Here is a 25,295-nt window from a genome sequence, read left to right on the forward strand (position 1 = left end):
CTCCTCCGAGGAAGGGCTTCATATATACATTGTAGGATGAGAGAAGGGGCAGAAACATTGGAAGAGTAAAAGAGAAGATTCGATGGTAAGGAAAAAAGAAGAAGAACAAGGTCCGTCTCTGAGAGCTTCCTTCCCATTTAAATAATCCAAAATTCAACGCGATTCAAGAGCACCTGTCGCCGCTTGTGTGTTGCCGCTGGATAATCTGGTTTTCTGATCCTCCGCCAGCTGGCCGGCTACTCATCATCCCATCAACACTAGGTTGACTAGCTAGCTAGATAGATCTTACCTTCTCCTGTCCTTTCCAGCCTCGTCTTTTTCCCTTGTCTTCCTGGCTTTCTCTCATCTTCCTCCTTTGCTTGCTTTCTATCTGATTTGATCACTGTTATCCTTTTTATCTTCTGAAAGCCTATGATCGCAGCTTCCATCTTAGAGACAGTGAGCCTGTGACTTTTTCGTCTCCACCACCTTATGCGCCAAATCTGAATTTTAGATACGGTCTGGGGATTGGGCTCTCTTATCGGTCAAGCTCTATCTATTTCCCACTGTACGCACGTCCATACCTACAGGCTACAGCTGCTGTTACCGTCAGGTGAGGGATCGCCGTAGTCTAGCGGCGACATTCAAAAGTCGAGTTAACGTCTGTCGGCTTGTTGGCTTGTCTGTTCGACTTTCTGGTTTTGTTGCTGTCTGCTTGATTTCTTTTTCAATTTACTCTGCATTGGTACGCTTGGACTCCTTTTCCTTTTCTCTGCCTCTTGTGGTACCAGACCACTCATCTTCCCTGCAACAATTCACTTGCCTGCCTCACTATTTCCCGACCCCACCACCATCACCGTCCATGCTGCATGTCTACAATCTGTAGTGACAAACCATCGTTCAGCTCTCTGGATCTCGGTGTCAGACCCCTCGTCATCCTCCCCGATTGCCTCAATTGCCTCGTCAATCCCCTTTCAAGCTTCCCTTCCCCTCAGAAGTATATCGACAAAATAGACACAGACTACTATGATCTTGTGTGGCTGAGGACCTCACATACTGGTTCCTCCCAAGATGGGTGTCGACACCCGCAGGCCGATCTTGCCCGCCCCCACTGAATCCATCGTCGATACCACTGGCGGCAGTGCTACAGGGACTGATTTAGCCACTGACCTCTCTCGGCGCACAGACAAGACGTCGTACTCAATCCCTGACGACGGAAGCCCCGTAATCATCTCCACCCGGCGGAGACACCGTGACCGGGGCGACGATTCCAAACTGTCTCGCTCATCGCATCACTCCCAGACCTCCCTTCTTATCGAGTACTTCGAAGGAGGGAAGGGTTCTGGTTCCTTGACCTCGCGGCCAAGCGTCCGTGTCCGAGTGACTCCCTCGTCAGCTCGGAAGGCGAAAGAGCAAAAAGATCATATCCAGATCAGCGAGTCGAGCGGGAACCGAAAACCGGTCTACTCGCGCCGCATTTCATTCAGCTCCCCTTCGAAGCACAAGTCCCTGATAGAGCCAGATGATAACAGTGTCTCCTCCTCCAACTCTGCTATTGACGAGAGCCACCACTCATCTCGGCATCCCCCGGTGGAAATCGAATTCGTGAATCGGGACCAGGGCAGTGAGCTGTCCAGCCTTTCGCGGGACAGGTATATCCAGCCAACATCGGACATCTCGTCGATGCCCGCGGATAGCATGCTCGAAGCCTCCTCTGCTGGTCCACGACGCAAACGAAGCTCGAGTCTTAATAGGAAACACGATCACGAAACCAAGGACTATCTCAAGACGCCGACCCGCCAGAGAAGCCGCAGTCTGAGTACGGAGAGAATCGCTCATCGAGTAGCTGAGAAATTGAGCAACGATCCACGCGACCGCGCCACCAGCAAGAAAAGCAGAGCCTACCGAGACGACGACATGGCGAGCCCTGAGTCCAGTCTATTGAGCGCTTCAGCGGTTTCTCACCGCAAATCCGGCGACCAATACTCTTTCCGGTCGGGAACTTCCAAATCGTCCATCAATAATCCAAAACTGCTTGAGACGGTTGAGGATGCGATCAGACGATTGATTTTGCCCGAGTTGAAGGAACTCAAAAAGGATCAAAAGGTCATCTCTAACACTTCCAAGTTTGAACGTGATCTCAATGCCTCCTACACCTCCTCTGCCAGCTCCCCGTCTCGGGATGAGCTGGGTCGGCGTCTGTCCAAGCATGCCAGTGCGCCAGATGTGATGAAACCAAAAGTTGTCCTTAACAAGGGTAGCAAGGATGAAGGGATCATTCTCTCAGGCGACCCTGTGCCAGCCACGAAGGAGCGCCGCACAAGCAAGGACAGCGAGAAGAAACTCGAACCGACCTACGCCGTCTGGGGCAATCGGCCCGAGCTGACCGAACAAGACAAGTTGCGGAGACAGAAAAGCAAAGGATTGCGCCATGCGGAAAAGGCCGCGATTGTAGGGACTGCATTGACCGCGGCCGCTCTGAGACGTCATGAATCGCAGTCCAGCATTGACCAGGATGAAGGCAGAAGAAGTGTCGACAGGGACCGCGCAGAGGGCATAAATGAAACAGAGCTCGTTTTCCAAAAACATAACGTGGCGCCCATGCCGTTGCGTAGTGCCGTCGAGACAGAAATGACCCGGGACTCTCTGTTGTCTCAACGGACCGCAGAGACTGAAACTCCACACAAAGAAAGCAAAGTCCAGGACGTATCTCGCAGCTCGCCCTTGCAAGTTAATTCTCCTGCCTCTCACACATCCAATCGGACACCCTTGGGCTCGCGGCATGAATTGGCGCTGAAACACAGCAACCTCTCACAACACAACCTCTCATTGCACAGCACTTCGAATCCTTCTCTTCACGATCGGGATCACTCGCCCGTCAGCGAGGCTGCTGCTGGGGCTATTGCTGCTGCGGCAGCGGCTAACCTCTTAGACGTCCATTCCCACCGTCGAGACTCCGACTTCAACAATGACTCGCGCCGACGCACGCTCAGTCCTATCCAGAGCGTGGCCAGCTATCAGAGTGGCTCTCAACACCAGCAGTATGCCACTCAGCATGATCAACATGAATATTCTGAGGGCGAGAGGGAGCTGGAGCCACGACTGTCGATTGAATCGCTCTCCTCGGCGCCAAGCACGAGTCTCGCGCGGTCAACACGACCAGACGGCTTGACAAGTCATAGTGAGATTCTGAAACATCGGGACGAAATCGATCATGAGTTGGGATATGAGGAAACGCCGAGGCTAACACCCCATAACGAGAGTTGGCATGAAGACTCGGAATTAGACGGCCCCAGTAACCGACACTCTATGGCAGACACTGTTGACAGCGAGGGCAAACGGTTGACCAATTATACTGATGAAAGCGAAGTCAGCTACATCAAGAAAATTGACCAAGGCCAGCGTGTTGCTCAGGGCATCGGTGCAAATCCTCAATACGTCCAACCCATTGCCGTTGAATCAGCGGTTGCTTCACTCCTGGATCCTTCAATTCTGGATACCAAGTCCAATCAGTCAGGCGGGAACCTTTCACAGCAGAATCTGCCTCGCATACAAAATGACCGCAGCCCTGAGCCGCACCAGAAAACAACTCATGGGTCTCGCCAGGGAAGTCCTCTCAAGCAACGCCAAGATGCATCCAGTCCGGATGAGACCTCTTTCCCGAGAAGAATGGGCGCCACGTCGCCTCCCCAAAGTGTGACCCAGTCGCTTGAGGATCAGACGCAATCGCCCCAAATATATGCTGATGAGCACCGCAGTGCAGGAAGTCCAATAGGTGAGGGTCGCGACGTGAGCCCAGACTCTGAGTCGGAAATCAATACAAATCCTTCCATCATCCAAGGTCCGATAGGGGGTGTTGCTCAGGATAGCAACTGGACATATCACCAGACACCGCCAAAGGGTGATCAAAATGACTCAGGTGCCAGTAGAGCGGGCCTAGGAGTGGAATCTATGGATCACCATGGTTACAACAAGGATTACTACGCTGCGGACGACTATGGACCTGACAGCTACTTTGATCAACCGTATGCTGGTGGTCACATGTTCGGCTCCTCTGGGGGTGTCAAGGACGAGGGTTATGTATCCGCCGCCAATCCTCTGTCTCCAGGTGCCGATACTCCTGAGCCGGTCAGTAAGGGATTTGGTGGAATCGATGGCAATGACATGGGCCTTTTCGATACTCCTCTGGAGGCCGACGACCCAACGGGGCCTTCTCACCAGAGAAACCTAAGTGGCTATTCACACGGCATTGGTTCTCCTTTGTATGATAGCGCAACAGGGAGAGGGATCGACAGAATCCAGTCAAAAGATATCATTGCCCTTATGGATCATGTGAGTATCTCTTCCCCCCTCCGTTTTGAACGTTTTGAAATTACAGAACAATCACTGACGTCTCCACTAACTAGCTCACTGTTCGCGACGCTCAGCGTAATGCCAGGGATACGGAGATCCTGGTGACTCTCGTCAGAAGTGCAGCGGAAATGCGCAATTCATTCGAGGAAATGAAGAAGTTCATCGCTCAACAGGACGGCATGATCATGGAGGCCAGCGACAAGCAGCATGAACGTGTATACAAAGCTATCGGTGGACCGCGCCCGCTACCTGCCAGCGGCTCAAGAAACTTCCGTCAGGCTGCGGAGGATATGGAGGACATGCGTTCGAAGCGAAAGAGCATATTCAAACGGGCGCTCAAGGGCCTGAGTCTCAAGTCTTCGAATGATTTGACCAAGATCGAGGAGATGCTGGAACAGCTTCTCGAGGAGGTTGAAGCCCTGCGCGCAGGTCAAGACGACAGATTCGCCCGCAGTGTCAATCGAACAGCGAGTGTTGATCCGGAAGGGTACGAGCCTGAGGGTCTCGCCGGTTCTGGCTCCCCAGGAACAGGATACCTCTCAACATCTTCTCGACCTTTTCAAGAATCTCGTAGCAATGGACAAAGAAGAGAGCTCGAGAACCGCGTTAGCACCGTCCCAGAAGACGATGAGGACGACGATTACGAGGAGCGCGGAGAATTTTTGAGCCCGAACTTGCCATCTCAGGAGAACGCGAATGGCCCTCGTGAGAGGGCTGAACCTGCGCCTCTTTCAACTCCACCTCGAGTGCCGGTGGCTTCGGGCGCTCTCAGCAACGAGACTAGCCCCAAGACGGAAAAGGCACGCAAGCACAAGTCGAGCAGCTCTTCCTTCTTTCCTAAGATTTCCCGATGGTCGAAAACCACCGCATCTTCTATGGGAGATAATATCCGCAACAGCCTCCAACCAGGACGCAAGGAACGCCCGTACTTCGATGCGTCACGTTCTGGATCCGATGTCAACGGGCACTACAAAACGGCTGACTGGTACGATCCGGAAGGCGATGACCGGCTACGGTCCAACTATACCCTGAACGACCAGCAGCAGGAGAATCGACCTCCGTCGCCTCTCGTCCCATCACAGGTTTCTGAGGCTCCGAAGTACCGCGCTCATCGCGACAGTCTCGATCTGCAGCATCCCCAACCGCGCCAAGGGCCTACCGGGCGCTACCAATCCCAGCTGGAGACGCAGGCGCAGATTTATGGAATGCCAATGACCGGAGCGACTTCGGATCAATGGGGTTCCAATCCCAGCATGTCTGCCACTAATCCGAATCAGAATCGGTACAGTGGCGCCAGTCGACTTTCACCGATTTCAGATACAGGCTACTCGCAAACAAGTTCGAGAGCTGGGCAACAGGGGCCCCCGAGACCACCCAAGATCATGGACGAGGGGCCGCTCGTCCCTGAGAGGCCGCCCAAAGTTAAGGAGGAGGAACGATCGTACGCGGAGCGTGTTGCCTCCCAGGTGAGCTCACTTTGTCTATCACATCAGGGACGAGAATATACTAATTTCTTACCTGCAGAGTTCTGCTATGCGTTCTCCACGTGGCACGCCCTCTCCGCGCAAACCTACCGGGCCTCGACCTCTCAACTCCGGCTCCCAATATAGCCCGAGCCGCAGGAAGAGGAGTCAGTATCGAGCAAGCCCCGACCAGGTTGACGTTGAACACGACCATTGATCAGTTGTCTCTCAACATTATTCAGACAGAGACTTTCAGTGACGCTTCCAAGAGCTACCCAATCTCAGCTAGGGATTGCGATCCTTGTGCTGATCAAGATTTAATGACCTTAATGACCTTTGCAGTTGAACATTTACCTGATAATTGATCCCAGCGTTCCTGCATATCACATCTGCAGCCTCTTTTTGCCCTACCTGATGTCTTGCTTTTGGTGGAACGGGTGGAAGTTGTAAACATTGATTTCATGGCATTACATGTACTCTTCTGTCCTATTTGTGCACGAATGATTCCCTACTCTCTTCACCTTCCTGCATATTTCTGTTTATTAGCAGACCAGTCTTGTCGGTCACTTGTGATGATGCTGGTGATGAATGTACGTCGCAGTCACATGCATGGCCTGGACATAAAAGCATGCTTGAGCTCTTCGCACCAGTTACTCTTCCACTTCAGAGAGCCAGCGCTTGAATTCATGATCCTAACACGATTACCGGGGACTGTGGCCATCATAGATGCAGTGCGCAATCGAAATGCGGGGTAAGTTATCAAGAACGACATCATCCCCTCACCTGATCGCCTCTGTCTCTAGAACATCTTAAACTTCTCCCAAACCACAGCGACGACAATTCTACATTTATGATAAGCGACAACTTTTGGACGCAAACATGCCTGCCTCATTAGACCTTATTATGTGTTCCACCTGTGGAACACAGTACGATACCATCTCCGAGTCCTCCTGTAAGATCTGCGACGATCCACGCCAATACCTCCCTCCAACAGGGTAAACATTGCACCCACTCCTACCCAGCAACCCGAAGACCAGAAGCAAGGTATCCACTAACATTCTCAATGAAGCCAATCTTGGACAACGCTTCGTACTCTACAATCAACAAACCAATACCACAACGACTTCGCCCCAGACCCGGACCACCCGGACTCACTGATAACCATCCACACAAGCCCCAAAGTCGGCATTGGGCAGCGCGCATTCCTCTGCCGCACAGCCCACGGCAACGTCCTCTGGGACTGCCTCTCCTACATCGATGAGGACACAATCCGCCGGATCAACGAGCTAGGCGGCCTCGCCGCGATCGTCATCTCGCATCCCCACTTCTTTGGGGCGAATGTGCACTGGGCGGAAGTATTCGGATGTCCTGTCTACATAGCCGCGGAGGATAAGGAGTGGATGATGCGCAAGTCCGAGAGGCAGGTTTTCTGGGAGGGCAGGGAGTTAGGGATCCCTTTGCCCGGTAAGGGGGGTGCGGATGCGGACCTGGTAGCGGTCAAGACGGGTGGTCATTTCCCCGGTAGCTCGGTGCTGTGGTTCAAGCCGTTGAGGAAGCTGCTGGTTGCGGATTCGATTGCGGTCGTGCCGAGTGGTGTGTATCATAAGGATCGGGCGCCGGGTACAGCGTCGTATACGTTCATGTGGTCGTATCCCAATATGGTTTGTGGTCCTTTCTTGGTTGCTGGTATAGGATGAACTGACCGGACAGATTCCCCTGCCGCCTGACGCGGTGCACAATATTTGGAAGGCTATCAAGCATACAGAGTTCGATGATGCTCATGGCGCCTTTGTCGGCTGGGACACCCATGGCGACAGCAAGAAGCGGGTTCTGGAGAGCGCAAAAATCTACATTCGGGCAATGGGATATCTGGATCATGCCATACACCAAGAGCAGTAGGCCTGCTTCTCTGTTGGTTTTGGATGAATTCTTGCTTATCTGAATTATGGAATCGGGTATTAACCTGAATGCTAACCCTGATTCTTACACGCGAGACTCCAAGTAATGATGAAACACGCCCAACTCTCCATTACCCCAAACAGGAAAAGCAAAACCAAGAGCAGAACAAACAATCCAAGTTCCCGTCAAACGTCCGAAAACGGCCTGACAGAAGTGGTTCCTCGGCCTCTTATATGGTGTGGTGCCGTGGCAAGAGAACTAAACTCCAGTCCGTCACTTATGGGAAATTTTCCCGGAAAACTTTCCACCGAGTGGGTTGCTCGTAAAGTCTCCATTTCAAGCAGAGTCTGATCGTCCGCGGAGTCATCAGTCGGTCGAGGCTGCTGTCCATCCGTGGACTCCATCGACATTGGCCGGCTGGTGGTGCTGAATTGTGGCCTGCCAGACACAAGTTTGGCATACTGTGCCGCCGAACCTGCCATAGCTTGCTGCATACTCGAGGAACGCGAGTACATTCTGCGAACAGAAGTACTTCTTTTTATCGTCGTGTTGGAGTAAAGTGAATCGCTGCCAGCCGCTGGAATCATTGAGTCCATGCCACTTTCCGATTTGTTTTTGGCGAGCTCTGTCTCACGATCCACGAGCCCCTGAGACATGCGGACTGCAGGCTCAATACTGGAGGAGACTTGCATCAGCAGACTGTTCTGGTTGGACGATGTCCTCTCGGTCGACTGTGCTTCCGCCGCATTTGTCGGTCTCTGAGACTGCTGAATCGAAGTCGAATTCGTTGCGATGGAGGTTAAGGGAAGGTCGTTGGAGAAGAAGTTCCCAATAATCGGTACATAGTAGCTTTCCGGAATTGATGATAGAAAGATCTGTACGATTTGCTGCTCTCTGCGATGGATGGCTCCMCGAACCGGGTGCCGTGCTGCTTGTTGCTCTATGCGAAAGACCAGCGCCACAGCATGCAGCATCTTCAGGGTCAATAATGCTCCTACTAGCTTGAGAGCCTGTGCCAGACTGATCGCGATAGGTTCATGTTTCTGAGACAGGTCCTTGGGTTCTAAGGTCGTCATGAATGCGGTCCTTGAGATGAAGCGGTATTATCTATGCTGGGACAGGATATGTCACAAAAATGAATATAGAGCAGGAGGGCCATAAAAGAATCGAGATACTAGCCATTATACAAAGAAGTGAGAGTTCCAGTTTTAGGGAATTTGGCAAAGTAGCAAGCTGTATTTTGAGAAGGAGCAACCAGCAATGGCATTTTTCAGCATATGGGATAGTTTCCCGACAAGATCGGTAATATAGGTCGACTTGTTAAATATCATCTGGCCTTAATAGCGTCTTCGACAGCTCAAGCATCATGGACATCGATCTGTCACACCAGATGCCCTTCTCGGAGATGCCGCTAGTCCTGTGTACTGCCACTGCCTATCTCCTTTCATCTCCCCCCATCACGTCACTTGATTCGATCCTCACCACTATACCTTAAATCTCCCCGCACCCAAACAACAGCAATTCCTTTCTATGCTTGCATCTCGTACTTTCAGCCGATCCTCATCTTCAGTCGTCTCAATGGCACCGTCACTTGAGAACTATGTCCTCCGACAACGACGCTTCGCTCCCCTCAATCCAGCGCTCGCGGAATCATCTGATGCGCCTCGGTTGAAAGGAATTGTGTTCGATGTTGACGGCACACTATGGTGAGAATTCTACTACTAAAAGAAACCATTTGGAATATTCTTCTTTATTGTGATCCAAGAGATACACTTCACTTTCGTCTGTGTTGCAATAGAATACTCGTAGTCATAACTAACCGCAACAGCCTACCACAGAATTACATGTTTACCGAGATGCGGTAAGCACCCATCATACAATACCCTATTGAAAAGATATGAATCCCTAACAGCTCCTAGTAAAGCTCTGGGGATTGACAAGAAAGTCGACATTCTGCACCATATCCGGGAACTTCCCACCGCTCCTGAGCGCACCGCGGCAGCCGAAAAAATCAAAGCCATCGAGCGAGTGGCGATGAGCCATCAGCAGCCTCAGCCAGGTCTGGTGGACCTGATGGACTATCTCCAGTCTCGAGGGTTGCATAGGGCCCTCTGTACACGCAACTTCGAGTGCGTCGAAGCCTTTGCCACTGCTTTTCTAATCACTCATGGAGAGGAAGTCGCTGACTGCGCTATGTACGACAGGGCGCCGGTGATGCATCTCTTGCAGAATCACCTTCCTACTCACGTTTTTCTACCCATTATTACGCGCGAAACGCCCGGTCTACTTCCCAAGCCTGATCCAGCTGGGATTCTACATATTGCCAGCGAATGGGGGCTTGACAATCGCGCTGAGAATTTGATCATGGTAAGTCAGCATATCCTTGATTCACTTGTATGCAGAACCTAATTACGTCTCCCTTGGTAATGTCGCAGGTCGGCGACAGCATTGATGATATGACTGCCGGCCATACGGCAGGCGCAGCCACCGTGCTGCTTGTCAACGAGCACAATTCTCATCTCAAAGACCATGCTCATACGGATCTTAGTATAGACCGTTTAGACGAGCTGATTGACATACTAGAAAAGGGTTTCGTTGGTCACCAGGGCGGAGATAAGCCACCCACAACTGACAGGGAGGGATAGAGGATAGAAAGTAACCTTCAATCATCACATGGACTGGTCTTGTATAAAGCGTAACCTGGTGTACAATATGCGGGGAGTATATACAGTCCGGAGTTGGACGCAAAGGCATATTCTCAATGCCTTTTATGGATAAGAACTCATGAAAACATGGTCACGGGTCATGGTGCCCGAATTGGGACATGATGGAAGATAATGCTGTCATAAACAAAGCCCTCAAGCCAAGATTTGAACAAGAGGACGTAAACCCATCAACGCCATTGCCCCTAATACACCTCCAACAATAACCGCGTACAATATACAAGGTCATCTGGCAAGGTCGAGTCACTCACAGCCTTTGGCAAGGTAAATGAGGCCCCTGCAGTTTCATGGGTATCATTACACTGTCCATTTCATCATAGTCGGTATCTGTCCCAGTTCTTTTTCGCGGCACTAGGCATCGGACGATAGCCATCTCCGTTGGACCCTCCGCTGGCACCACCTCTTTTGTTTCCACCACCACCCCCACGCCCGCCTCGACCGCCTCGACCCCCGCTGTTTCCTCCGCCTCTTGTCTGACGGGACAGCTCCGGTCGATTCCGAGGAGGCGAGCGAGGCGGTGGCTGCCGGCGATCATTGGCTCTACCCCGGCTCGAGCGTGCGTTAGGAGACAGGGAGCGCTGGCGTGAATTGGGGCCCCCATAGTCCTGACGGTCTCGGTACGTCTGACGGGTATCACGGTCTGAGGCGCGAGGGCCAGCGGGCGCAAGATTCTTGCCGCGACCTATCCCGCTGCCGAATCGAATGCTGGGCCGGTTTGCGTTCGCGTTCGCGTTCCGACCGCCTGTTTGCCGGCCTGCCCTGGGCATCATGTCCTCGCTGTCTGAGGATGCCGAAGGCCGGTCCGCGCGGCCCCGGATTTGCATGCCGCTCTGGCCTCTTCGGGGGGCTGGGCCACCTTGCCTGCCGCTGGTTACTGAGTTGATGTTGGTCACCATGTGCGGGTCGATGCCTCGGAGGGTGAATGATGAGGAGACCATCGACCGTGGGAGGGACGGGCAGTCGCCTACAAGGTGGCGGTTGCTGGTACAGTGGGAGCATGAGATTGACACTAGAACGGGGCCCGAGGGCAGTTCCTGCCGTGGGATCTTCCACATCATATCGCATTGGAGTTCTAGGTGGCTGGATGACCCACAGAGATCGCAAGGTATCTCGGATGCGGAGCCTTTGAGGAGCGAGGAACATTGTTCTTCATCGTGACCGCGTTCTCGACATCGTTGACATCTCCGCCAGGATGGGCAGAAGACGCTTTGGTGCTGATTCCACGCGCCACAATGTACGCACTATAGGTAGTCAGTAATCGCATTTGATAGACTGCAGCAGACCTTGAGTGTCATGGAAGGCATATATCTGGCACTCAGCCGAATTCGAGAACGTACCTCCTTAGAAGGACATACTGCTGCAAGATGTCCCTCTTTAAAGCATTCGGTGCACGATATCGGCAATTGAAGGTTGATGTCATTGATTTCACGGTCATAGAACAAGCACCTAGCCTGTACCTCCATATCATTGCGATCAAGATCCGCCAGTATTGTCGGTGCGACAGAGTACTTTTGGGAAAAGAGACGATGTGATTCTTCCTTTGATATTGTCGATCGGTCTGCGACCTCCGCGGCGGTGCCATTCACAGAAAAAGGGTTTACTTCAGCGGACAAGCCATCGGTCTGATCATTCTGATCGCCAATATTCAGCAATATGGAGTCATCAGCCTCGGAATCCAGAGATACAGAGTCATCCGAATCTCCAGATTGATCCATGTCACTTGACTCTGCGGATGTCTCCTCGTCAAGCTCCCCTTCCTCCATGTCATCCTCGTTTTCAACCTGCGTAACATCCTGGTCGCCACCTTCACTAGACACGGAAGCACTGCGACTGCGCCAGAATTTGTTGTTAACGGCCTTGAACTGAGAAGAATCCTGTTTGTTCTCGCCCGTCCTGTCTGCTCGCCTGGATAGCGACGTTCTGATGCCACTCTTGCTCGCCTTGTTCCAGTTAATGGCAGGTGCCTGAGGATCCGTCCGCGCGATGTTCTGTTTCTCTGCATCGGACGTAGTCGATTCGCCGTCAGACGAGTCAGAACCAGAGCTGGACGTGCTGTCCGGATCTACCTCCAGCGATGCTGCGGTGAAAGCAGCGCCTTGAGGAACAAAGTCTCGCACGTCCGGCACCGCAGATTTGCCATTTCTCCGTTGCCTTTTTCGAGGATTCGGGTTTGGATCCGACGAGTTGGGGCGCGAAGAGTCGGTCGAGTCGTTCAAGCGGCCGCGCTGGACGCCAACAGAGGCGGTTCGCGAGTCATTTTCATTATCGGAAGATCCCGTCATGATGCCTCATCGGGGGTTTGGACACCTACGAGGGGTCAGGAAGTCGCCTTGTTGACAAAGGTAATTAGGAGACAGGTTAACATTGTGCATACTGGGGTTGTTTCCGATCGAGAAATTTTACGGTAGCCGATAGCGACCAGGAACGTCATTTGTCGCCTCTGGAACAGGGTCTACGGTGAGTGAGAGGATGACCATGAAGTACTGGAATCTATCCTGGGAGCCATTGTCGACCTGCTGTTGTGATGTTATCCATTGTGCATTATTTGAGTATCGACAGGGGGGCTGCAATTGAGTGTAGCCCACCAGTTTGGAGATAACTCCGGGCGGCGTACGGAGCACTAGTGTGGCCTCAATTCCCATGTGTGTAGCCAGGGGGAGATAAAAATAACAATCCAGATTGATGAACACGTTATTTTGTAGTTTATCTACGTAGTCTAGAACATATCCAATACAGAAGCAATCATTGAGGTCTTTAGGTCTGGCCTCCCCACTAGTTAATTCTTCCTCACCATCTTCTGCTTCTCCTTGGTGAATCTCCGATCTTTCTTCCTTCCGCCGACCTTCTCTTCTTTTTGCCCCTCGACTACCAGCTGCGCAACGACCCTCTCCTCAGGTTTTCTTGTCACTCACTGCTCGAATTTCCTTTTACTTCTTTGGTCTATCATAGTATCGCCATTCATTGTATCCTTTTTCTTTGCTTTTGACCAGTCTCCAAGTCTTGTATTTGCCAACAGTGCAGTTGTTGTCTGCTGACTCCTGTGACCCATCCTACTGCCGGTCCTCTAAGATCTCGCGGTCGGAAGTTCTGCGAGAGCTTGCATTCTCATTGGAAAAGAGTGAGACTCTTCAGGGAGGAAAAAGAAGGCCTGCGTTCATTGGTGGTACCTGGTCTTGCTTTTTCTGCGCCTCCCAGCTTATCTCAGGCAACCTCTTCGACCTCGCCCCGTACGTCCTGACGAAACACCGCCAAACTGTCTTCCCTACTCGTTCCCCGTGCCATCTCCTTCCCTCCGGAAGTCGGCACTGGTCCGCGCCGGTTGTCTCCAGACTCCAACATGTCTCAATCCAAGGCTGGACGGAGGAGGAGGTCGAGCAGTATCATCTACCAGGAACCGCCGGAATCAATCGAGCATACCAGTGATCAGGCTGCCCTGCCGAACCTCAATGCTAACTGGGTCAATGCCAAGGGTACGTGAGCTACATATTGTGATACAAGCGAGTCCTTGTGATCTGGTTGGACGCAGCTTGGTATGGGCAAACAGCTGACTCGAGCTCGTCAAATTGCAGGTGCCTGGACAATCCATTTCGTTCTCATCATTGCCTTGAAGATCTTATTCGACATCATTCCTGGCGTCTCGCAGGAGACATCATGGACCCTCACGAATATCAGCTATATGTTCGGCTCCTTCATCATGTTTCACTGGGTGCGAGGTATTCCATTCGAGTTCAACGCTGGAGCATACGACAACCTCAATATGTGGGAGCAAATTGACAACGGCGACCAGTACACGCCAACAAAGAAGTTTCTCCTTTGTGTCCCCATTTGTCTCTTCCTCCTCAGCACACATTACACACACTACGACTTGACATACTTCACTATCAATTTCCTGGCCACTCTGGGTGTTGTCATTCCAAAATTACCATTTGTATGTCCTCTCCTACTCGATCACGTGGTCGTTGCTAATCTGGACCATAGTCACACCGTCTGCGGATAGGTCTCTTTTCCGACTTACCGGATGAGTCGACATAGTATCTCCTTTCTTACACTACCACTTGGCGTCTCAGTGTTTCCTTTTCCTTGTCTTTTACGAGCATCCCATTGCTTGCTATATTAGTCTATTGGACAGCACCGTCTACGGGATCGCCTTCTCTCTCCAGCTTTACAACTACGCTTACAACAATCTCCTTATCTGCTGCATGTTCGTGCTGTGACTGGGGGTTTGGGGGTAATTCAATAAAGAATACTTGATATATGAATTGGCGTGAGCCGAGTTAGAGCGCGGCAAGGAGCATTTGTTCCTTGTACTGCAATAGAGCTGTGTTTTAAATACCTATGAATCCATCATTAGCCTACCTACTTCTCATGCTTTGCATGGGCTTGGAGCCAATTCGTTAGCCAACATATTGACCGGTAAACCACCATTTGCTGAGTTGGACCAGTCCAGGCCTCCTTCATTATACGTACGGGGAATACGTCGGTTTCTTGCTTATATGGGCTACCCTGGGCTTATCGCAACACTGCTTCTACATCCAGGAGGTCTCTGGGTCTATGCCATGGTAGGCTTTCTATATGGCAGCGCGTATTTCCGCAACTGCTAGGCTACTCTGCGTACACTGATGCTTGTTCCTAGACAGGGAAAGGGGCATCAACCAACCCTCGATCAGCTCAATGTTGGTATGGTGATCCGATMCCGGAGATGTTGCGTCCGAGGCAGTAATTCAGATGCCTAAAATGCCAGCGATGTATGGTATCTCTGTATGTAGCCCATGGTGACACGATACTCTACCATGTCGATATTTTAGATAATATATTTGTTATTCAGCAATGTATCGTGTCGATCGAGCGGATACCATTTCCGACTGTCTTTTCGGGTTGGGTAAATATATATTTTGCGGTGCGGACGAAAGTCCGCGGTCAATTGGCGCGGTCAACGTATGAAGTAGTAAGACATACTATAGACATGTATCACTCTTGAATGCGTTAAGGAAGAGGGTAGAAAAATAGAACAAGAAAGAAAAATGAGGAGAGTGATAAGGAAACGGCAAAAAAAGAACAAATCAAGTTCCAGACGCCATGATGGCGCTGCTGGGAATCGAACCCAGGTCGAGACGGAGCTGTGGGGAGCCACAACGTCGCATGATAACCACTACACTACAGCACCTTGATTTGATGGGAGGGCCGATGACTGTTTGCTTGATATAGCAATACAAGGTTGCTGTACGAGAAATTGCTGACCCACATTCTCCTGCTCCGTTATAACTATCAGTAAATGGCGAAGGAGACGGTCGCTGTGACTAATACGATGTTGACGTACCTCAAAATATAGAAATCGCCGTGCACCTTCTGCGTAGTCACATATGGCACCGCTCCGATAAGCGTCGCGGCTTCGCGTTGACGCGCCTAATCGATAACCAAATTATGCGCCCACTGTCACCCACCTAGAAACTCACCGCACCAGCAAAGATCAATGCCGGTGACGATAGCTATGGCCACAGAAGAAGGGGCGTCTCTGCCCCTATATCGCCCGACCAAGGCCATCCCTTACGAACTCGTCCAACATTGTGGCATATTCCTTGAAGAAAAGCTATGTTGGTTTGCCCGGTCACCATATCACCGATGCCACGCACTGACAAAACCATACCCAGACACACAAGCACTCAATCTTCTTCTGAACATACTGTCGCCTGGTGCTATTGCCTCAGGACCCGTCTACGCCCCCTCGCCGCAGTACCTTGCAGTCGCAGCCACGTTTCTCGTCCACCCATCCACCACCAGCCGAGCCAAGACAGCAGAGGAGGAAGAGGCACCGAACGCAGCGCTGCGGCTGCTTCGACTCACCAACACGCTTGTCGGACCAATATCTGCCAGATTCACAGGGGCGTTTGCATTCAATCACTTCGGGTCCTCTCGGCAGGGAAGGCGGCGGCGCGTAGAAGACGACGAGAACGCAAATGGCGATGTCTCGAATGACGACACGAGGACACTGAACATTGACCTGTGCCAATCGGCATCTCTCTGGTCTCGCGCAGAAGACTTCTGGCATGCCGTCGGGTGGGCGTTCAACTGCTCTGTCCTACATCCGGAACGGTGGGCAAGATGGCAGATATGGCTGCAGTTCATGTGTGAGGTCCTTGAGGACGACTGGAACGAGCGCAAGAGGCAGAGCACGGGTGCCGTGGATGATGAAGCCCGCCGGAGAATACTTGAGAAAAGCTTGATTTTCCGGTACATCGCCGGCGGGAGCACTCCGTATGGGCGGAATCGAAGAATCCTGCGGGCCATCTTCGCAGATGGCAGCTCAGCATCCGTCAACGAATTCCGCGAGGTGTTCCACAACGAACTGAAAACGCTCAAGCGCGAGAGTAATAACATCAAGAAGCGCGAAGGCGAAGTCAACATCGACGAGGACCAATTCGGCGACTACCTGTCCAAGGACGAGGACGAGGACGGATCCGACGCAACAGACTCCGCAGCGCTGGCCCTGGCCAGACGTCTAACCCGTCAATCCAAACGTAGCAGGCGAGGCGCCGCTCGCAAAGACACCCAAACCGCAGACGCAGTCACCGCCGACACGCCCAGCACCGTCCAGGTCCACGGAKGCGTCTCCCTCCTCGGCGGCTTCCCATCCCTCGCTCTCCGCCAACGCCTCCTGCACCTCCTCTCCGCCGTCTCGGAGGACCTGCCCGCCTCGTTCACCACCCTCGAGGAACTCTACCACCTTTTCGTCGAAAATATCCGCCACCTGCCCCTCCCCATCTACCAAGCCTTCGTGAGCCCCTTCGTCCTCCCGCATTTCTCCGCCGCCGCGCAGACCACCCTCTGCGAGTTCCTGCTGTTCCGGATGCGCGAAAACGCAGCCCCGGATACAGACGAGGAGTATCTGAACCAGGCGAAGCTGGAGGAGTGTTTCCTGCCGTATACGGCTAGCACGCCTAGCATCGTCGACAATGCCAAGATGTCCATCGCGCTGGAGTCGCTTCTGGTGCTCCTGGCGGACAGTGATATGCTGACTGCCACGCCGGAGCTGAAGGCTGCCGTGCAGGAGGGGATCATGGCCCGTGCGGAGAAGGTCCAGGTGGGAACGCGGAAGAACCAGAGTAGTCGCAAGACGGAGGATATGGAGTGGTGCTGGCTGCTGGAGAGTGGAGAGCGGTTGATGTTTCTGGTGGATGAGGTTCTCTCGCGGAAGCGCCCTTCTACGAAGTAGTTGTTGTTCTCGGCCCGCTTTTTCTATATCTTTATGTCTCTATTTTCATGATACCCCTGCCTCGCATTAGCCTTGTCTAGTGTTGACGTTCAAATTGATTCACCTAAACATGGTATCTAAAGTTAAATTGCCTATGTACAAATGATCGGGAGCAAATCGAGGTTGAAGACAACAGCAACTTCAAGTAGCGCAGTATAACAAGGTAAATCTGGCCATGCCATTTATGGCGGCGGGCGAGGCCCGATGATCTGCCGCCTTGCTCCTCCTACACCCAGGCCGGGTCCGCCTCGATTCTGGTTATCACCACCCATGTAACCGTACTGGTGCACATCCCAGGCGCCCTGGCCCGGCCCGACGCCAACGTTAGGATCTTTCAGACCTTTTGCGGCTGCCTCGCGTGTCTGCTTCTGAGACTCTTCCCACTCACGCTGGCGCTCGCGCTCGCGCTCCATCTCCCGCTCCAGCAGCGACTTAGAGGCCCACCCGCCTGCTTTTGTCTTCTGCTGCGCAGCTACTCGGCGGCTATTTTCTTCGTCGACTTCGGCGGTGGTGGTGTAGTCCTGTGGGCGGTGAGTCGCAGGCTTAGGGGCAACAGGTGGTCGATTAGATGCGAGGAAGCGGTCGACACGGCTCTCCTGGTCCTGGGACTTGTTGGCATAAGCGGCTGGGTCGGGGAGAGGCCGAGGCGATGCTGAAGAGCTGAATTCGGCCGCTGATTGGGGGGTAGTTGGTTCTGGAAGTGGTCGGGGCGGCATCGCAGGCGGCGCATTGCTGGGCTCGGATTCGGCAGTCTCATCGTGGGCTTGATGCTTCTGCCATTCCGTACGGAGCATTCGTCGTTCTTGCTCGAGAGACGAAAGGCTGTAGCTTGGCTTTGGAGGAACAGGCACAGGGCGGGGACTCTGCGATTGCGGCTTGCCTGTTTCTTTCTCCTTGAGCTCCTGACGCTCGCGCTGATACTGGCGCTCCCGTTCCTGGGCGAGTTCCAGCTCCCGCTCCAATTCCTTGATGCGCTGGCTTTCCGTGGACTCCCCAGCAAGGCCAGCTTGGTATTGACTGAGAAATTGTCCTGTAAGTCGGACATCACCAGCCTCCCGCTGACTCTGCCTTGCTTTGTTTAGTCTCTCCTCTGCCTCCTTCTCCTCCTGTTGGCGCTTCCGTTCCTCTTCTTCCCACTTTCGCTGTTCCTCGTCCCACTGCCGACGCTCCTCCTCCAGCCGACGCCGCTCCACCTCTTTCAGACGAGCGGTCTCTTCAGCCCACCTGCGTTCTTCTTCCGCCTTGGCGCGCTCTTCCTCCGCCTCCCGCTCTTGACGGCGGAGGCGTTCAGCATCTTCTCTCTCGATGCGTTGCCGCTCCTCTTCCTCCCGCCTGCGCCGTTCCTTCTCTTCCAGGCTTGGGACGAACGGCGAAGGTGTCGTGATCTGTCGACGAGCGCCAAAGGCCACTCCTTGGTTGCCCTGACTGGCACCGCCCATGTACCCATATTGATGGATATTCCAGGCCGGCATTGTCACATGCTCGTCTGACTTCTTGCTCCAGCTGCTAATAGCCGGCGACTTGGCTGGGCTAGATGTTCCAGAATTGTTGCTGACATTGCTGAGTCCTCGAGATCGTAGAGGAGTATTGGCCGATTGACTTGAGCCGGTCAAATGAGGACTCACGGCGCCGCCTTTGCTCTGAACGCCAATTGCTCGAGGAAATTTGCTGGGTTGAAGCGCATTAGCCCTCCTACTAAAGGCCATCAGACACTGTAAGACCTGCGCGGGGTCCTTTGATTCGTAGAGATCGACGGTCAAAAAGACATCGTGTGGCGGTAGACTGAGAGGTGGTATTTGACATGCGCGTAGGAAATGCGAGATGTTTTCCATTTGTACGAAGGGCATAGATGACTGCTTATACTTGACGCCGGGGGKAACGGCGAGGTTGACGAGCCTGTAAAATTCCATCCAATCAGTATTTATTCGCAGTGATTCCTGCACGGAGATACTTGCCTGCAAAGCGCGACGCCATCTTTGAGCGCATCCAAGAGATCCCCTGCTGGAAGTTTCTCATGAAGCGTCTCTTCAATCCATTCGCGGATCTCTGCGGCAGCCTGCGGGGTATAGCGGGACAAGCGCAAACTGCGCAGGTCCTTATCTAGTGATGTAACTGACGCCATACCGGGCTGAATAGAAATCAATGTGACTCTGCAATCATACGGAAGTTCACTAAAGACTCGAGGAACCAGGATCCGAAGACCGAGGGATGTTAACCCCTGTTTATGCTGCCCGACAGGAACGGTGGGAAGAACCGCGGGTCTATGTGGGCTTCAAGGGGTAGCGTAATAGGGGGGAAAGAGGTTCTAGAAGAAGCTTGATTAAGGGGGGTTATTGAGAAACGATGAGCGGAGACCCTATGTATAAGGAGTTGAAGATGGAAAGTGACTCTACAAGAATAGAAGTGATGGTGAAATAAAGAACTTCCGAGAAGAAGAGGAGGCCTAGATAGTTGTCGCTGATCTATGGAATGGAATGTGGTTGTTGGCCAAACAAATTACGCCTGTTGTAATAAATCCCAATACGATTACGAGCACTGCCCGATGACGTTTTTCTGCGCCCTCAATATTATCGATAGCCTCCATCTACGTCGCAACACAGCAAGCCACGTTTACATCGCGCCTAATCGGTGTTTGTTCTAGGCTGCCATCAATAGTTCCATCTCACCTGGGTCCTAATGAGTCCAGTGAACAGCTTGTGGTTCAAGTGGAAAAGCCTTCGATTGCCGTGGCGAAGATCCTTCCTTGTCGGTTGGTATCCCCAGCACTAACAGTCTGTTACTACGTTGCCTCCAGGTCCTCTGACAATATATTTCAGGCACCGACTTATCCGGAAACACATACTGGGAATTCAAAGACTCACTGAATGCCGGGCGATACCGACGGATCGTCAAGTACAACTCCAAAACCCACTATGCGGACGTGCAAGTGACTCGTGAGTATCCTGATTAAAACAATGGGCAGTGAACTTGTCCAGGTGAGCTAACAGAAAGTGTTTACAGCCCAGTGGCACCAATGGCTCCGATACGTCCGCGCCGACCCTCCGTCGCTTGAAGAACAGCAGCAGGATGTCCTCCGCCAGCTTCAAATTAAGCAACTCGCCCATTTAGCCGATTTGCGCTGGGCAAGTAAGCCCTCCTACCTCGACAAGCCGCAAACTCATCAGCCAGGGCCCGCGACCAAAACAAGCGATGCCACATTGCATCCACCGATGGGAGCAGTTGGCGAGGGTCCCAAGATGCATAACGCAGTGTCCGGCGCTGAGACGACAAAAGCAGCGGGAACGACGACACCAACACCTGATGTGGCACCGACGGCGAAAGAGGATCCTTGGGCTAAAGCTCGAACGAGCGACAGTGAGAACTGGCAGCCAGAGTCATGGACGCCGTCTGCTTCGCGGAGGTGATTAGGCAAACACTAGTCACTTTCATTCTTAACTTCTCCAGATCCTTTTCCTCAGAAAAGCTGTTCGAGCTTCTGTTTATATTCAGTCGGCAACCTGGCGTTTCACTGCACATTGTTCAAAGCATTTGGGGGGACTTTTTCATGTCTGTAATATCCCTGTCACCAATTTTGTGGAATGCTCTCCACCCTGTATAATATACGACATTTATTTAACACCAGCTTTGTCCATATAAACTATATGATTGTACTGAGATCGACATCCCCTTGAAGGGAGTCGGAAACGAAGCCTATGACATTGTACATCTGACAGGCCTAACCCTAACCGGAAACCTCACACCGGCAGCACGCGTGCGATGAGAACCTGCTCAAAAGTTGAGCAAGTAATCCTTAGAGAAATCGGACAGCTAGTCATAATCTTCAAGAGCAAAGAAGTAGAATCTTCGAGAAACATTAGGATAATGTATTCCATGATTAGGGGTGTGTGTGTGTGTGTGTGTGTATCAAAAAGCTGTGGAAATCTAAGTACGCTTTTTGTAACCCACCTCCGCCTGAAACAATATGCAAATTAAACGCCCAAACGACCATTGCCAATAAATTCAAACAGGTATAGAGCGGGGAAAAAAAATCACTATGTTAAACAGATATTAGGTATACATGGGTAGGATTTAGCAGAGGACAGCCTCGAGTGCTTCGACATCTCCGCCAGCCTTTCGTACTGCATTGATGGCAGCCTCGCTGAGCTTGCGGCGTCGATCGCGGGCCTCCTGTTCGCGTCTTGCTTTAGTCTTGGAACTCCCACTTGGGGCGACTCCTGTAAGGATTTTCTTGCTGTCGTTTGGAGTGAAGTTGACAAACGACACTGTCAGTGACTTGTTGGATCCCGCTCGGGGACTAGAGTTTGGCCCTTTGACGGGCTTAGGTGCGCTCATTGATTGAGAAGACAACTTCCTGCCATGGTTGCCGCGGCGGTGAGGACTAGTCTTTGTATGGACTCCGTTACGCAAGGGTGATCCTTGTGTTGGTGACCCGCGGCCTCTTGGAGACAAAGATGGTGATCGTGACGGATGTTGAACAGGAGGAGTCGCGTAAGCGGACGAGTTCATATACTTTTGAGGAGTGATGGGAATGTGGTTGTACGTATTTTGATTCTCCTGGGGCATAGGGGCCGAAGCCACGGCAGACGAAAATGATGGGTCTGCCGAGGTAGACACATCAAAAGATGAATCAAATTGGATCATCAATCCTCCCTGCATCAGATCATGCTGGCTATTGCTTTGAATGGACCTTTGTGGAGCCGGAGAGGACACCACGTGCTGATATGAAGGTTGTCGTGGTACCCGAGAGGGCATGGATGGCCACCATGCTTGACCATCGTGGCCTTGGAGGTCAGGCGTGAAAGGGAGTGCAGGGCCCCCAAGGGAGTCGGAATGCCAAGAGGACAAGGATTGAGGATCAGAGGAATGTGGAGAGGAAAATATGTCGTCGCCTGAAGGGGGGCTCGATGTGGCCATCGTGGAATTATTCGATTGACTTAAATAGTTCTGCTGCTGCTGCTGCTGCTGCGCTGCCAGCAACTTGGCTGACGGTGATGGCATAGAGATGGCCGGTGACTGGTTAAAGATACCAGTCTCGTAATGAGAAGGCATCTCTGCAGGGTTTCTCGACAAGCCCTCGGTCGAATGGCTTAAACGGGTGACAACATTGTCTGCAGGAATGTTCTCATGCTGCACAAGGATATCAGAGGGAGGGGGTGACAGCGGCAAGTGCTCGTCCGAGCTATGAAGACTGAAGTTCTGAAACCGCTGAGCCCATGCTTCGGGATACATCATTCTGCCTGCCTGCAGCTGGGAAGGGCGCATCAAGCTTGGGGAGAAGCTCTGCTTGCGCAGCGGTTTACGCTCATGGGAATCTCGGTGACGACGGATAGATTTCGGAGTGACCAGAGCACTTTTGGTGGCTTTGTGGCGGGGAGTTGCGGGAGGAGTGGAGGGTGATCGCGAAGATGCTTTGCAGGTAACTGCAGGGGCGGGGTGTGAAGTAGGAAGAGCTTCAAGGTGGAAGCTTAAGTCTGAGACAGCTGAGGGATGCACAGTGTCCTGAAAGGTAAAGCTGCCTTGACTGGCAGATGAGGCTGCATCTTGCGGTACAGACCATAAGTCTGCGGCCCAGGGTTGCGGTGACTGATGGGTGGGTTTGGTGGGGACTGGGGGAGAATGATCGCCACAATCGCTCGACAACGAGTCAAGAGCGAAGATTTGGTCAAAGTCGCTTGCAATTGAGACATCTTTGTTGCCATCGACCATTGATGAATCCATGTCGACATACTGACTGAACAAATCATTGAAGGCATGATCGAATGGTTGAGCGAACATCTTTGGCTGCTCGGTCTTTCCGTTTGCGGCAAAGAGCTGAGAAGTGTCAGAGACTGGTTGACGGGTGCCAGGCGGATCAGATATGATTGGCAAGGAGACTGCGGGAACAAAGAATGGTTCAAAGAGAGTTCGGGTGTCGATCCGGTGTTCCGTTAATGCAAAGCATAAGCAGTATGGCTATGGTGGAATGCAATGTATGAATAGTTTGATAGATTGACAATCAAAGAAAACACTGCAGAAGATGCAAAGAAGACAAAGCAAACAAACAACAGACAGACGGCCCTATTTGAATTGTCGCGATGGCTGCCAGCCTCGAGGATTCTGCGCACATTCCTTCTGCTCTAAAGATGGGAGAGGAATGTACATTGAGGAGTCGGGGAAGCCTCGATATGGCCCACCTGATCCCAGGTGGGTGATGCGAATGATTCAAGAGAGCACCCCAGACGCCCGTAACCAATCAGAAGGAGTGGAAAATCAAGTGGCTGATGCAAATATCCTACCCTCATCCACTCTCTGGGCGAAAGTGGACTGGGTTGTTGTTGGCCACCCGCTGGAATGCAACCCTCCCTATACCAGAACCAGAAAGAGGAAGAATCAACAGAAGAGGAATGTGCGGTTCTCAGCAGCCGGGTATAGTGCACCACCTTGGGGAGAGCTTATGACAGCTGCTCGATAGCGGTCCATGKGACGAGAGACGATCATGGGAAGTCCGTTAGCTTGAGCGGTATGATCCGTAAGGAACCAGAGCAGAGTATCCACGATGGCAAAATGCCAATATCGGCGTCCATCTGGTCAATCCCGAGTGTTCAAAAGTGTAAGCGTCATACGGTTTTCCTACACCGTCAGCACGCATCACAAACACCACACTAGACAGCATAGGGCCACAATGCCCTGGTCTTCTCCTTTGACTCTTTTGGATCCTGCTTGACAGTTGATGTTTCAGTGGAGCTGTTGGTTAGCAATGATTCGCTCCCTTCAACGGCACAGCCGTCGATAAGCTTGTTGCGAATGTGTCTCGGAATGCGAGGGCTGGGAAGAATGCGCGCCCACAACAACAATGCAAAGAAACGACTTGGCTTTCGGGGTTTAAGGCGCACACACAGTTCTAACAGCAGTCAGTCTCGAGGCACGGCCTATGAGAAAGGCCTGTGTGATTGTCCTCATGCCAAATTTTTTAAAATTATCCTGCTCTATACACGTAACGAATCTCCAGTATACTGGTGAGGGAAGAATTAGATTAGGGGATCTTCGGACCTGAATCTCGGCTTAGATCGTAATGGCTTGCAGACTTTGCCATGTCAGAGGTGATTTCAAATTATTTAGAAAGGTACTCAATGAGAATCAACCTTTAGGAGGCATGAACCCACTGTGCCATGGGGTGATGCGTTCTTTGTTCTCTGCGGGAAAGCAACTCATGTGGTTGGCAGGCCCAGTAAGTATGATCCGTAGAAGGAATCTCGTATCAGAGTTAGGTTGTTCTCCCCAGCCGATTTCTTTGTTCTCCAAAGTCTTCTTTGTGTCCCATAGCCATGTGGTAACTGGGAAGCTCCCTGCTACGAGGACACACATGATGTTCCGGGGTTGGGAGCCGATCTTGCGGAGTGACTCTTCAGTCCATTAAACTCGAAAGAGCGAGGGCTAAAGATAGGACAAAGGTTCAGAAACCAGAATAGAAAGTGCGAGCCTTTTTTTGGCATTTTCGAGACTAGACCAGATCTGTCTGAAAGCGTCACTGAATGTTCTGTCAGAGTTGAGAAATTAGGTTCTTGCAAGGGGGGATCATCCGTCAGTGGTTAGGTAGTAACAACAGCAAGCCACAAGAAAGAATTCCATGGCTAGGGTTAGTAGCTTGGT

At 52.1% G+C, this 25,295-nt stretch overlaps 10 protein-coding genes and 1 non-coding gene across 11 annotated transcripts; 6 read left to right on the forward strand and 5 right to left on the reverse strand.

The window, feature by feature from the left end:
* Positions 1-1,050: 1,050 nt before the first annotated feature.
* Positions 1,051-6,012, forward strand: Asppvi_000252 (uncharacterized protein; the record flags this gene model as incomplete). The annotated part of the gene is made up of 3 exons (XM_043296564.1): positions 1,051-4,311; positions 4,386-5,798; positions 5,857-6,012. 3 exons carry the CDS (start codon positions 1,051-1,053, stop codon positions 6,010-6,012), a joined length of 4,830 nt encoding a protein of 1,609 aa, XP_043152499.1.
* Positions 6,013-6,674: 662 nt separating this feature from the next.
* Positions 6,675-7,694, forward strand: Asppvi_000253 (putative metallo-beta-lactamase domain protein; the record flags this gene model as incomplete). The annotated part of the gene is made up of 3 exons (XM_043296565.1): positions 6,675-6,790; positions 6,865-7,456; positions 7,506-7,694. 3 exons carry the CDS (start codon positions 6,675-6,677, stop codon positions 7,692-7,694), a joined length of 897 nt encoding a protein of 298 aa, XP_043152500.1.
* Positions 7,695-7,879: 185 nt separating this feature from the next.
* Asppvi_000254 (uncharacterized protein) lies at positions 7,880-8,770 on the reverse strand (the record flags this gene model as incomplete). The annotated part of the gene is made up of 1 exon (XM_043296566.1): positions 7,880-8,770. One exon carries the CDS (start codon positions 8,768-8,770, stop codon positions 7,880-7,882), a length of 891 nt encoding a protein of 296 aa, XP_043152501.1.
* Positions 8,771-9,272: 502 nt separating this feature from the next.
* On the forward strand, positions 9,273-10,339 carry Asppvi_000255 (putative haloacid dehalogenase-like hydrolase; the record flags this gene model as incomplete). The annotated part of the gene is made up of 5 exons (XM_043296567.1): positions 9,273-9,400; positions 9,523-9,555; positions 9,614-9,823; positions 9,899-10,061; positions 10,130-10,339. The coding sequence occupies 5 exons, from the start codon at positions 9,273-9,275 to the stop codon at positions 10,337-10,339; spliced, it is 744 nt and encodes a 247-aa protein (XP_043152502.1).
* A 392-nt stretch (positions 10,340-10,731) lies between these two features.
* On the reverse strand, positions 10,732-12,699 carry Asppvi_000256 (zinc knuckle domain protein; the record flags this gene model as incomplete). Its single annotated transcript, XM_043296568.1, has 2 exons — positions 10,732-11,658; positions 11,755-12,699. The coding sequence occupies 2 exons, from the start codon at positions 12,697-12,699 to the stop codon at positions 10,732-10,734; spliced, it is 1,872 nt and encodes a 623-aa protein (XP_043152503.1).
* A 1,055-nt stretch (positions 12,700-13,754) lies between these two features.
* Asppvi_000257 (ORMDL family protein) lies at positions 13,755-14,449 on the forward strand (the record flags this gene model as incomplete). The annotated part of the gene is made up of 3 exons (XM_043296569.1): positions 13,755-13,887; positions 13,987-14,345; positions 14,396-14,449. 3 exons carry the CDS (start codon positions 13,755-13,757, stop codon positions 14,447-14,449), a joined length of 546 nt encoding a protein of 181 aa, XP_043152504.1.
* Positions 14,450-15,497: 1,048 nt separating this feature from the next.
* On the reverse strand, positions 15,498-15,581 carry Asppvi_000258. Its single transcript has one exon. It is a non-coding gene; the product is annotated as a tRNA-His (tRNA).
* Positions 15,582-15,887: 306 nt separating this feature from the next.
* Positions 15,888-17,627, forward strand: Asppvi_000259 (uncharacterized protein; the record flags this gene model as incomplete). The annotated part of the gene is made up of 2 exons (XM_043296570.1): positions 15,888-16,008; positions 16,066-17,627. 2 exons carry the CDS (start codon positions 15,888-15,890, stop codon positions 17,625-17,627), a joined length of 1,683 nt encoding a protein of 560 aa, XP_043152505.1.
* Positions 17,628-17,848: 221 nt separating this feature from the next.
* Positions 17,849-19,788, reverse strand: Asppvi_000260 (calponin homology domain protein; the record flags this gene model as incomplete). The annotated part of the gene is made up of 2 exons (XM_043296571.1): positions 17,849-19,562; positions 19,622-19,788. The coding sequence occupies 2 exons, from the start codon at positions 19,786-19,788 to the stop codon at positions 17,849-17,851; spliced, it is 1,881 nt and encodes a 626-aa protein (XP_043152506.1).
* A 554-nt stretch (positions 19,789-20,342) lies between these two features.
* Asppvi_000261 (uncharacterized protein) lies at positions 20,343-21,070 on the forward strand (the record flags this gene model as incomplete). Its single annotated transcript, XM_043296572.1, has 3 exons — positions 20,343-20,415; positions 20,483-20,599; positions 20,667-21,070. 3 exons carry the CDS (start codon positions 20,343-20,345, stop codon positions 21,068-21,070), a joined length of 594 nt encoding a protein of 197 aa, XP_043152507.1.
* A 664-nt stretch (positions 21,071-21,734) lies between these two features.
* On the reverse strand, positions 21,735-23,441 carry wetA (developmental regulatory protein WetA; the record flags this gene model as incomplete). Its single annotated transcript, XM_043296573.1, has 1 exon — positions 21,735-23,441. One exon carries the CDS (start codon positions 23,439-23,441, stop codon positions 21,735-21,737), a length of 1,707 nt encoding a protein of 568 aa, XP_043152508.1.
* Between the last annotated feature and the right edge of the window lie 1,854 nt (positions 23,442-25,295).

The sequence above is a fragment of the Aspergillus pseudoviridinutans genome, assembly GCF_018340605.1.
Source record: "Aspergillus pseudoviridinutans IFM 55266 DNA, scaffold_1, whole genome shotgun sequence".
In the NCBI taxonomy this organism is placed as follows: domain Eukaryota; kingdom Fungi; phylum Ascomycota; class Eurotiomycetes; order Eurotiales; family Aspergillaceae; genus Aspergillus; species Aspergillus pseudoviridinutans.